Source organism: Gracilinanus agilis, chromosome 2 (genome assembly GCF_016433145.1).
Source record: "Gracilinanus agilis isolate LMUSP501 chromosome 2, AgileGrace, whole genome shotgun sequence".
NCBI classification, from domain to species: domain Eukaryota; kingdom Metazoa; phylum Chordata; class Mammalia; order Didelphimorphia; family Didelphidae; genus Gracilinanus; species Gracilinanus agilis.
In genome coordinates, this window is record NC_058131.1 from 475,740,678 (window position 1) to 475,754,168 (window position 13,491).

Below are 13,491 nucleotides of genomic sequence, written 5' to 3' on the forward strand. Positions count from 1 at the left end.
CTATAAATAAAAACATATAAATAAATAAAATATATAAAGTATATAAATATATACATATAAATATATATGTGTATCCATATATATGTATATATATGTGTGTGTGTGTGTTTATCTATATCTATATCTATCTATTTTTTTTTAAGCCTGGATTTGTAGTTGGCAGGCATTGGATTAAAAATTCTACCTCTGTCATTTATCACCCTTATAATACTAGGCAAATCTTTTTCTTTTTTTTCTAAACCCTTACCTTTCATTTTAGAATCAATACTCATTATTGGTTCCAAGACAGAAGATCAGTAAGGGCTAGGCAATGGGGGTTAAGTGACTTGCAGGGTCATACAGCCAATGTCTGTGTTCAAATTTGAACAATTTGAACCCAGGACCTCCCCTATCCAGGCCTGGCTCTCTATCTACTGAGCCACCCAGCTGCCCCATTGGACAAATGTTTTAATCACTCTGTAAATGAAGTAAGGTACTCTGTTATACAGTGTCTAAGACTTCTTCCATTTTAGACTCTTCTTAGATGATGACACATTGAAGTTACATTTCAACTCAGTTTCCTTGTAAAAAAGATGGATAAGATGATGTTTAAGATAATTTCCATCTCTAAACCTGTGATTCTATGACCTAATCAAATACCTATCCCATTGCTATACTTGTGTGAGTCATTTAGTTTAAAGAGATCCCCAAATCATACTTAAATTTGTTCTTATTTCTCATAATTAGCAATCAAAACTGGAGCTAAATCTCACCAGACATTGGTTTAAAATAGCCAAGAATCAAGACTTTGATGGGTTATTCTACAGGTTGAGGGTGGAGGTGGTGGGGAGGATGCAATAAAAGTTAATACAAAGTAAACACTAGGGAGAAAAGAACCTCAGCAAAGGGCTCTACTACACCAGGTTTTTCCTGATCTTTACCACCCTCCCCGCATCCTCATTTTTGGTGCTTGCCAGATCTCAAAATGACATTCTATATACTTTGTATTTATTTATCTCTGTGTCTTGTATCCTCTTAATAATAATAATGTAATAGCATTTAATTAATCATAATGCTGTAAACAACTAGCGTATTTGGAGTGCTTTAAGATCTACAAAACATTTTACAAACATTATCTCATTTGATCCTTACAACAACCATAAGAGGTAGGTGCTGCTTTTATTCCCATTTTTCACATGAGCAAACTGAGACAGAGGATAAATGACTTGCACAGGGTCACGCAACTAGTGTCTGAGGTTGGATTTGAACTCCAGGCAAAGCATTGTCTCATTCGAATGTAAATTCCATGAAGGCAGGGACTGCTTCATTTTTGTCTTAGCATATCTAGTGAGTAATACAGCTATCTCCCACATAGTAAGGGCTTAAAATATTATTTGCTGAATTAATTTGAAGGTTTATCAGAGGCACTGGGAGGTGCAAAGCAGTACCAGGGAAAAAGAAAGGATCAGAGGCTATAAGAAATGAAAGAAGCCAAGAGGGGCAGTCTTAGTACCTCTTTGTACTATATGGATGTGAAATATAGAAATACATACATTCCTTCCACATCGTGACTTTCTCTATCCCGGTTTTGCTATATTGTGAGTCACCATAAGGAATTAAATGGGAATTTATGAGCAATTTTGCAGAATCTGCAGACAACATGCAAAGGCCAGCAGATGACAGAAAAATTTTAGAAACTCAGAAATGCCTAAGATTTAGGTATAGTAGTATATATTATCAACACGATTTATCTTTTAATACAATAAAAGAAAATGAAAAAATTCAGACTTTTTCTCTGGTACGAAGAAGGGTCACAAAATTTTATGTGGATTTTCTAGGTCTAAGAGGGTGCCATGCCCCTAATCCTGCAATATGGAGTCAAGTTTACGGTAATTAAACTTGGAAAAAAACTACCTCTCTGAGGAAGATGGATGGGGGAAAGAGACCGGGAGACTAGTCAGAGAGAAGATCTAGCATTCCTTGGACAATGATGATATAACTTCGCTGTGTTCCTAGTCTGGAAAAGTCCATAATGGGGGAAGTCTTGGACTTTATACCAGAAAGCCTCTTACACTATTTACCAGTGAATAAAGCTTCAAATATATTTTTGGTTTATATTTCTCTTTGATAATTTTTAATTAAAAAGTAAAAAAAAAAAAGACAGTTGTAAAGATTTTAATGGAAGAAAGGTGCCTGGCGTGTGTGTGTGTGTGTGTGTGTGTGTGTGTGTGTGTGTGTGTGTGTGTGTGTGTGTGTGTGTATTTAAATGGTAGAATGGTCTGTGGATTTTTTTGAGGTATGAATGGACAAATGGCTAAACAAGTGAATGATTAGACAGGTCAAAAGACAGCTCTCCTCTCTCTCCCCTTCCCAGTCAAATGTATTTGGGAAAATTCACAGGAGAATCATGGCCCACCCCTCGTAAAGTCAGTAAACACCATCTTACATTGGATGGCTCTGAGTCGAGGAATGATGGTAGGACTCGCAGGAGGACTGGAACCACTACTGATCAAACTCTTCCTTTTGTCCATCGTTGGAGATGCCTGCACAGTGAACTTGTGCTGAAAATCTAGTTATGGATGACACAAATAAAAAATTCATTCATCAGAAAGATTAGTCTATAATCAAATAATCCAAATAAGAGAATTGAAATTTCCCAGCGGGACCAAGGGCAGACATCGATTTTATGATTTCAGCTTTATTATCTCATTTTTCTAGGACCTAAAGTCTAGAGACATGATAGGAGGGTGAGAAACAGGAAAATTCATTTTTGGATTGGATTTCATTAGGGACACCACTATGTCCAATTCAGGTAAATGTCTTCGCATCAGAAACAATGACTACACATGTGTAATAGAATATCCAGCATTTTGTATATAAAAAGTATTGTATTTCATATTTATTCTGGGAAAAATCAGCCCAAAGGCTTTGCTCCCCAATTTCTAACAGCTCAGCACTGCACCTCTATTAGAAGAGGCAAAAAGACAAAACCAACTGTGTTGCTATAGCTCATATGGATATGCAAGAATGTCCTTTCGTACAATCTTAATAGTGTGGAGAATTAATAAAGTAGGGGACATGGGGCAAGAGAGCATGAAGTCAGGAATTGTCTGCCAATTATATTGACCTAGGAAGAATGATCCAAATTCCAATGTTTTCTAAGAAAATGTGCTTACAGAAGCAAGACAATTCAAGAAATATCTATTAAATGTTCCCTTGGTGCATTTGTCCATGGTGATAATATAAAGACAACTCTTGGAGCACATTTTCTTTCCAGGGCAATATATTTGGCAAGATAATTGTAGTTTTTGTCAGGGATAGAAAGACATGAAACATCCTCTCAGGGCTATTCTCTCTTATTTGTACTCCCATGCTAAGGGGTGACTACTGCAGATTAAAGATAACCTGTGAATCCACATTCCTAAAACTCATGAGCACCTACCAGTGTGCTTACTTTTAATAGTCAGACAAGAGACACAATTAGCTCAAAGCAAAAGTATTATTTACTAAGATTGTAAGAACAGGAACTAAAAAAAATCCCTCCTCTAAACTTGGTTTATACTTTCCCATAACTGCACCAAGAGTTATTGTATCCAACTATACAGAGTCAGTGTAGAAAGAGTGGACACACACTTAAGTGCACTAATAGAGAGGCACACCCTTAGGGGACACATGTAGCCCAAGCAACCTCCACCTCTGGAACTGTAACACCTCAATGTCCTTTCCCTTCTTATGGTATTATCCTGTTGGTGCCTGAGGCAGGTTATTTAAGGTAGTTCCTTTAGCCTGTTCCTTTCTGAAGCTCAATTCCTGATGATCAGGGTTGGATTTCTTCTCAACTAATAAAGGTCAGAGGCCAAAGGTTCATAGAGCTAGTCTTGCTGCCATTTGTTGAGCTTGGTTCCTTCTGGGTGTGACTGTTAACACTCATTGGGTCTCATCCAAAGAATTGACTGATAACTCAAACTGACTCTATCTCTAAGTAACTGAAAAGTTCCATTGCAAAATACAATGACCAATGAGGGAATGGGGGGTGGTGTAGAGAAGAGAGATATATCACATCCACCAACACCTCTCAGAGACAAGGAGCAATTTTTCCTCTCAAGGGCTGACTTCTTCCAGAACTGACTCTTTTGTCTACTGCCAATGATCACACTTCTTGGAGCTGATTCCTGCCTTGACTGAATCATTAGGGCATATTTCACTCTTCATAATTCCATATATTCCCATTTCTAAAAAAAAGTAACTTGCTTATCATTTCTTAGGGAATGTCTTGCTTTTAAAAAGGCCACTAAGAACGTGGCCAGCCAATGGCTAATTACCTCCTAATTTTATTAGTTTTGATTAGTGAATTTCTTTACACATAAAGGAGTAACAGAATATTGACATGACTTTGCATTTTGCTTATATCTTTAATACCTCATTGTCTTTGTTACCCATTCTTTATTTTCTGTGATTTTAATACCTGAATTGGAGGGGGAAACAGGAGTCTCTGTCTCTCTCTTTTCTATTTTTTTTAAATCTTTATTTCTGTTTTAGAATCTATACTAAGTATTGGTTCCAAAGCAGGAGTAAGAGCTAGGCAATTGGGGTTAAGTGACTTGCCCAGGGTCACACAGAAAAGAAGTGTATGAGGCCAGATTTGAACCTAGATCCTCTCTCCAAGGTCACCCAGCTGCCCTAATCATTATAGACAAATTAGACACAGTTCTTATCTTCAAAAATTTTGCAAAATAATAGATAGGTTTAAAAAGAATTTTAAAAAAGAAAATAATTTAATTTTGTGTTTTTTTTAACCTTTCCCTTCCATCTTAGACTTAATACCAGAAGAGTGGCAAGGGCTAGAAAATGGGAGTTAAGTGACTTGCCCCAGGTCACATAGGTAGGAAGTATCTGGGGTCAAATTTGAACCTAGGACCTCCCATCTCTAGGCCTGGCTCTCAATCCACCGAGCCACCTAGTTGCACCCTTAATTTTGTGTTTTGGTACATCTTACAAGTGGTCAACTACAGTTTATGAACATATCTATGTTGAGGGACACGTGGTATGTTTCTATGCAATAAAGCTGAATTCCAATAAACCACACAAGAAAATTAGTCTCATTGCTTTAAAGTAACAGCCTTCAAATTAGCAGCTAAATACCCCTAGGCTACCATGACATGACCCCCTAAGGTCATGTGATCTCTTGATTGGTGGATGAGAAGATGAATCACATGCCACTTTCCTAAAACAACCAATCATTCCGCTTATTTCCAATGCAACCACACCTAACTTTTCCCTATTAGCACCAGCATCCCCCAAATACATTGCTATCCTATTGCTCATTCTTTCCCTCTCTGTTAAGTGTTAGTTATGACCTAAGTCTAGCCCAGGAATCCACAATAATAGCTGTTTGGATTTCATTAGAAAAAATCCTTCCTCTCAATATATTCACTCTGTCCCAAATGCATCACTTTGTGCCTACAGCAGGCACCTCTCAGATCGCTCAGAAGCAGTAACCTATAAGTAAGAACTCCACACTTCTTTTTGTTTTGGGTGGTAGACATGGAGGAGTTGCAATCTCCATCACAGATGTTACTACATTATTTTTCCTCCCTAATTTACATCTTTTCCAAACCTTTTAAGTGCTCCTTCTAACTTCTAGTCCCCCAGGTTTACCAACTTAATGTCATCTTTGACACTTCTCTTTTACTCACCCCACATATCAAATTAGTGGCCATATCTTATTTCTGTCTTACACCTGTCACATTTGCCCCCTTCTCCCTACCTAGTGTCACCACCTTCTTTCAAGCCTTGAGCAGTTCTCATTTGGACTATTATAATGGTCTCTTAGGGGTACTGAGGTGGTTCAATGGACAGAGTGCTGAGGCTGGAGTCAGAAAAACTTATCTTCCTGACAAGTTACTTAATCCTGTTTGCCTCAGTTTCCTCCTCTGTCAAATGAGTTGGAAAAGGAAATAGGAAGCATCTTTGCCAAGAAAACTCCAAATGGGAGAATGAAGAGTCACATATGACTGAAATAACTAAGCAACAATGGCCCTTTAATTGTTCTTCATGCCTTAATTCTCTCCCCACTCCATTTCATCCTTCACAAAGCTGCCAAAGTGAATTTCCCAAAGTGTGTGTGTGATCGTGTCAACTCCTTATTCAATACATTCTAGTGGCTCCCTATTTATCATAGGATCAAATTTAAAACTCCACTATTTGCACTTTTTAACCCTCACCTTCCATCTTAAAATTAATACTGTATATTGCTTCCAAGACTGAAGAGTGGTATGGGCCAGGTAAAGTGGGTTAAGTGGCTTGCTCAGGGTCCCACAGCTAGGAAGTATATGAGGTCAAATTTGAAACCAGGACTTCCTATCTCTGTGCACAGCTAGATGGCACAGTAGATAAGAGTGCTAGAGATGGAGTTAGGAAGACTCATCTTTCTGAATTTGAATCCAGTTTCAGACACTTACTAGTTGTGTGACCTTGGGCAAGTCACTTAACTCAGCATCAGTTTCCTCATTTGTGAAATGAGCCAGAGAAGGAAGTGGCAAGCCACTCCAGTACCTTTGCCAAGAAAACCTCAAATGGGATCACAAAGAGTCAGACATGACTGAAACAACTGTAGAACAAAAACAATAACAAAAATGTTCATACATACTCATACATGCATTATGTATAGGTATGGATATCCATACTTACCAGTGTTGGTGTTCATCTGAAATAATGCATACATACATACACATGTATGCACATATCCTACATAACATATGTGTCTGTATGGTGTTACAATATAATAATGGTCTTCCAAATTTCCATCATCAGTAAAAAAAAAAATCAAGACTATATCTCCAATATATGCATAAATAATAGACACATAGTATTATAGTGTCTATTTTATTACCAAATTTTAAAATTTGATATTTGTTATCAAAATTGAAAAAGACATACAAATATACACATGTATGTAAGTTTGGACTCGTACACACCAATACATATACATTTATCTATATGTATATAAACACATGTGTGTGCCTATAAGGATATATACATGTATATGCATTTCAAGATATATCTCAATCTATTAATAAGTGTTTATTAAATATATACTGTGTTGATAACTGTTGAGGATACAAAAAAAGGAAAAACAAGTCTCTGCCCTCTGGGAACATATATTCCAATGGGGAGATAACAGCAACAAATAAGAAAATAACAACAGAATAAGTTACAAATATATTTTGTTGTTGTCAGGAATTTTTTTTTTTAACTCTTACCTTCTGCCTTAGAATCAATCATGAAATATCGGTTCCAAGGCAGAAGAGCAGTAAGGACTAGGCAATTGGGGATAAGTGACTTGCCCAGGGTCACACAGCTAGGAAGTATCTGAGAACAGATAACCCATGACCTCTTGCCTCCAGAACTGGCTCTCTCCACTCAGCCACCTCACTGCCCTTACTGAGTTATTTTTTTTAGTTGTGTCCAACTCTTTGTGACCCCATTTGGGGTTTTCTTGGCAAAGATACTGGAGTGATTTACTATTTCCTTCTCTAGCTCATTTCACAGATGAGGGAATTGAGGAAAACAGGATTAAATGACTCCTTCCTCACGTCTGACCCTTGAATTTCCTTCAACACTCTGCACAGGCACAGCTTTCTACAGGAGGCTTTCCCAGCCCCTTCCACCAGTCTATGTCTTAGGCATGTTGGCACACCTGTGGCCACCCCCAATAGAACGTATATTCCTCAAGGGCAGAAAAGGTTTCCTTTTGTCTCTGAATCTCCGGTCTCCGGCACAGTGCCGGGCACAGAGTAGGAGCTTAGTAAATGCTGGCTGCTAGAGGACGGCGTCTTCTAGGCTTTAGGACCACTCAAACCACAGACCTGAAGGGAGGCTGATGCGGTTGCCATCCTTGAGTTTCAGTCGGTTCTTCTTAAACTTGCCCTTGCGTTTCTTCACTCGGGGCTTCTCTTGGCACAGCTGATGGATGATGATGTTGAGCTCCCTCTCGAGGATGTCAATCTCCCGCTCTGCCAGCTCCTGCTCCCGGCGTCTCAGCAACTCCTCGTGGTTCTTTTGTTGAAGGGCTGCCCGGGTCAGCTCTTCCTCCCACGTACGAAGCTCCTACCAGAGAGAGAAGAAGAAAAGGATGGACACAGCCTACCAGAGAGAGAAGAAGAAAAAGAGGATGGACACAGGAAAGTGGGGGGTGGCAAAGCCTTCCATAAAATTTTAAAACCTTTCCCTTCTGTCCTAGGATCAGTTCTAAGCCAGAAGAGCTAGACAATTGGGGTTAAATGACTTGCACAGAGGGACACAACTAGGAAGGAGCTGAGGTCAAATTTGAACCTATGATCACCCATCTCCACTCCTGGTTCTCTGACCACTGTGGTATATAGCTGCTCCTCTTTCCACAGTTTTCTTTTTTATCTACTTTCTAAATTACAAGTTTGCTCTTCTCCAACTTATTTTACATTGTTGCTACTACCTACACTCCCAAGCTGAGATTTACTAATGATCTCTCAGGACCTATACAGTGCAAGAGGGGGTAAAGCTAACCATATGTGACCCTGGGCAAGTCACTTAACACCCATTGCCTAGCCCTTACTACTCTTCTGCCTTGGAACCAATACACAATATGGATTCCAAGTCAGAAGGTATGGGTTTAAAAAAAAACCTAATCTTGTGACCTTGGGAAAGTCTCTTCATTTTTCTTGCTGTCGGCTTTCTCTTATATAAAATCAAGGGATAGGAGGCAGCTGGGTTGCTCAGAGATGGGAGGTCCTGGATTCAAATCAAGCCTCAGACACTTCCTAGCTGTGTGACCCTGGGCAAGTCACTCAACTCCCATTGCCTAGTCCTTACCACTCTTCTGTCTTGGAACCAATACACAGTATTGATTCTAAGATGGAAGGTAATGGTTTTAAAAAAATAAAGTCAAGGGATAATATTAAAAAATCTTTCAGGTTTTTTTTCAATAATCTGCAAACATTTATAAAGTACTACTTCTGTGCTGGGTGCTAATGATTATAATAAATTAATATAATAAATAAGGCAGCTAAGTGGTGAAGTGGATAGAGTGCTAGGCTTGGGGTCAGGAAGACTCTCTCTCCCTGAGTTCAAGAATGGCCTTACTCAGCTACTTGCCCAGGTTCACATAGCTAGGAAGTGTCTGAGACCAGATCTGAACCTAGGACCTCCCAATAGGCCTGAGACTCTATCCACTGTGTTTCCTAGCTGCCCCACTTCCAAAATTTTAGACTTATAATCAAATAAGCTCTACTTGGAGGGTTCTTCATAGAATTAAGAATGTTAGAACTGGAAGAGATTTAAGAAATCATTTGGGCCTAGTCCACTTCACATTTGGCAAGTGAGGAAACTGAGGCAAAGAGTGATTAAGTGATTTTTTTCAAAGAAGCACATGTATTTATATCCTAAGACAGCAAGGCTAAGTGGATAAGACAATGAACTAGATTTGTAAAGTCCTTGAGACACAGAGAATATTTCATTTTTTGTCTCTGTATCTTTAGCACCTGGCTGGCACAGTGCCCAGAACATAAAAGGCACTTAAAAAAATGATTGTTTGGAGGGGGAAGGGAGAGAGAGAATTTGGAACTCAAAAATTAAAAAAAAAAACAAACATTAAATTATTTTCACATTTAAACTTGAAAAAATACATTTTTTTAAAAAAGGCTGCTGATTGATAAATGTGGAGCCAGAAATACCTGTGTTAAAATCCTCCTTTTCACACTTAACTAGCTGTGTAACAATGGCCAAGTCACTTTAAATCTCCTTGAACCTCAGTTTTTTTAATCTACAAAATGGGGGAATATCTGTAGTACCTACCCTACAAGATTGTGAGGATCAATTGAATCTGTATATAATGGGTATAAAGCTCTTTGCAAACTTAAATCACTATACAGAAATGTCCCAAAAAGGTGTTAAGCTTTTCTAGCTTAAAACTGTACTAAGAGGGGAGAGAGCAAGAACATGAATTATGTTAACATGGGAAATTTTTTTCTAAAAAGTAAAAAAAAAAACTGCACTGAGACTTTTGGGTCATCCTGTATAGATAGGATCATCAGCATCATTATTAAATCTTCATTCTTCTGGTGAACAAATCTGAGCATGGTTGTATCAGCTTTAACCTAACCTGCAAAGTTCTTGGTCTCTTGTTCAATCAGCCAATAAGCATTTATGAAGTGCCTACTATGTGCCAGGCATTGTCCTAAGTGCTGCTCCATGGTGAGGGGGGAAAAGATAAGGTTTCCCAAGAGCTTGAAATTAATTTGCTCCATGAATCAGCAAATAGAATGCAAGAGCCCTTATCACTACTCAGCGTATAGTAAAATAGTCATGTTAACAGGGCCTCAGGGACATATTGCCTCTAAGTATTCATTTTATCATCATGAGTACAGAGTGTGAAACTGAGGCAGAAAGAACTTCCCTAACATTTCATGAGTCATTCCATGATGAAACTGAGATTAAAATTTCACATGTATAATTGATATCACAGGAAGGAGAGAATTTGAAACTCAAAAAGAATTTTTTTAAATGAATGTTAAGAAACTTAAGCAAATCCTAGGAATCTACCATTAAGAATCTTGGGTTTGATCCAAGAGCCAACAATTACTTCAGGAAGATTATGGTCAAATAAAAAAGGATGATTCTTTTGACTAAACATCAAGAGAATCATCCCCGGATTTGAATTCAGAGTTTCTTGACTCCAGTGCCTTTTTCTGATACTTGGCTCCATCTAGGCACACAACACTGAAGGCTGGAAGTCAGACAAATGGGGGAATACATAATGGAAAAAATGGCAAACAGGCAATTTAGTGAGGCAAACACCTGAATTCTTAGGAGCCCAGCAAAAAGATGGCATTGAAAGGGAGAAAATGACCCAAAATACTAAAATCTCTAAAAAGTAATTTGTGTCAGATAATTAGGTCCAGAAAGAGACAACAAGAGATTTAGTTGTAATGTTGCTGTGGCAAAATATTAATTGCTGAAACTTAAATACTTCTTATAAACCCCCATCTTCAGGAAACTGGGTCTAAAAGAAGAGTGGAGGCAGAAGGGGGATAAAGAAGAGGGAGAGTGGATGGGAAATAAAAGACAAAGAACAGAGAGCAGATGAAAAGGGGGGAGCTATCAACTCAATCTCTTCATATTAGTTTTTCTTCAAAAATAGATTCTTCAAAGTTGCCATTAAGAAACAGAGGAGAAGCAAAACGGAAGAGAAGAGAGGAGAAAAAAAGAGGAAGAGGGAAAAAGTAGGGAGGAAGAGAGAAGAGGGGAAAAAAGGGACGGAGAAAAAGAGACAGAAGAAATGAAGGGAGACAGATTGAATTGCTTGCCAACTCCAGGAGTGGGGAGGAAAGAAGGGAGGGAGACAACTTGGATCATATAACTTCGGAAAACTTAAGTGGAAATTTGTCATTAAAATAAAAATTTAATTTAATTTTAAAAATAAAAAGAATAAAGAGAAGAGAGAGAGAGAGAGAGAGAGAGAGAGAGAGAGAGAGAGAGAGGGGAAGAGAAGAAGAGAAAGTGGGAAAACGGAAAGGAAAGAATAAATCTAATGGATCTTTATAAATGCAAACCTTCCCTACAGGAAACACAACCCCTGGGAGGCTCGCATGAACTTTTCAACTTCTTCCTTCTTTGGGGAAATAAACCTGTTACAAATAATTATTCTGAGCCCTCCAAATCCTTAGCTCTTCCCCTTCCCCATGGGGAGAACAAAAGGATTTTGAAATCACAGAATAATTATGTTCAGTTGGTTGATTTTGCTATTAAAGGGAAAAGTTGAAAAGTTCAAATGGTTGCAGCATCCCAGGTCCTTCCTTCATCTCTGCTAGTGGCAAGATTTTGAGCTTATGGGTCCCTTCCCTCTAAGAAGCTGAGACCTGTCCCTCATAGACACTGACTCATCCCAGTAGAACCTAAAACAGCAGCAATAATTACAATTAACAGAGGTGGATAGGGCTCGTTGTTGGCATTAATAAGGGAGCCACCAGCCTGAAAGAGTCATCACTCTAAGTCAACAGCAGTACTTTGCTTGGGAATTACAATCATTCCTAATTTACAATCTGAAGTGCTAACTTTATATGGGTAAAAGCCCATTAAGAGGCACTTCTGTGTATAGAGTTGCATAAACTCAAACCACACTCAGGTGATTATCCAGAGTGAGGAAAGATACCTCGCTCACTACAAGAAGCCAGAATACACATCTTCTCTTTGTCCTTTCAAATACCTAAAGAACTGAAATTTTCATCAGCTTGGAGGAACTCCTGGGGCGGAAACTTTATACACAGAGACAGATCACATCCTTCCTGCCTTAATGGTAAAGCCCTAGGGAGTTGCCTGAGGCTCAAAGAGACAAAGTACCTTGTTCATTGGCACCCACATCAAAATTATGCCTGTAAATTTACAAATGTCTTTTTTTTTAATTTACTCAAATGTCATACGGTGGTAAAGAATTTTAATTGATATTTGACAATGAAAATATTTTTGAAAATGGTACAGTTAGGCATTTGTGAGAATAAGTTCATTTATTTTTTTTCTTTTGTACCAAAAAAGTTCTTTTTTTTTTTCCTTTTGGACCAAACCTTTGATGTTGTTGGCATAAGAAAACTTCCTTGAACAACAGATTCTGCAATTTGTGTTCTTATAAAAGAACTTAGGGAACTAAGAAGTTAGGTTCTTTAGCTAGGGCTATACAGTTATTTGTAAGTATGGGAGGCAGGATTTGAAATCGGGTCCTTCTGATGCTACTAAAAGTCCAATGCTTTCTCCACATCAATCTGCTGCTTTCCTTCAATTTGGAAGATAAGGAGAGGGTGCTTCAAAGTTTGCCTTTTTATTCCTACTATATCTTGGGAAGAAAAAACACATTCTATACCATTTCTAGCAAAACCTGAGACCTAGAAATTTCCTTCCTTTTTCCTAGAAAAAAAATCAGCTCTCACATTGTAATGAATAAGGAGGTGCAATTATTAAAGCCAGTGAGATCTGGCCAGACTCCACCCATGGCTGGGATGGCCCATTGATGGGTAGATGTGCTCATTCTTTACCTTTTCTTTGGCTCTGAGTTGGTCAAACATCTCTTGAATCTCATGTTTCCAGTCATCCTGCAGACAGTGGAAGGAGTCTTTGGGCATTTCAAAAAAGCCAGATTCCTCTATAGTGGTGAGTTGGTCCAGGATATTCATGAAAGATGGTCGTGAATGGGGGTCAGGATTCCAGCAGTCTGACCAGGGTAGACATAGAGAGATGAAAAAGATGGGAAGAAGTAAATATTACAATTAGAATATGAGTTGACCAGGCTTATCCCAATGCTTCCTCTCATCTGCTCTACCTGAGATTCCTGAATAGGGAAAGTGTTGCCACTAACAACAGCCAAGAATTAGGGAAAATGGTGAAAATTACATCAAAATGATAACTCCTATTTTATAGCAAAGGAATAAGGATTGAGGAAGGAAAATTGAGATGTCTAAAGTCACAAGAATAGCATCTAAAATTAAA

General features: G+C 38.4%; 1 protein-coding gene across 1 annotated transcript in view; it reads right to left on the reverse strand.

Moving 5' to 3' along the window:
- MAP3K9 (mitogen-activated protein kinase kinase kinase 9) overlaps positions 1 to 13,491 on the reverse strand; it is a 121,598-nt gene that overhangs the window by 14,349 nt on the left and 93,758 nt on the right. Inside the window, exons 5-8 of the mRNA XM_044659969.1 lie at positions 13,041 to 13,216; positions 7,848 to 8,088; positions 2,426 to 2,548; positions 1,493 to 1,628 (exon numbers count right to left, since the gene is read on the reverse strand). Of these exons, the coding sequence (XP_044515904.1) occupies positions 1,493 to 1,628; positions 2,426 to 2,548; positions 7,848 to 8,088; positions 13,041 to 13,216 (676 nt within the window). The remainder of the gene's footprint in view (positions 1 to 1,492; positions 1,629 to 2,425; positions 2,549 to 7,847; positions 8,089 to 13,040; positions 13,217 to 13,491) is intronic.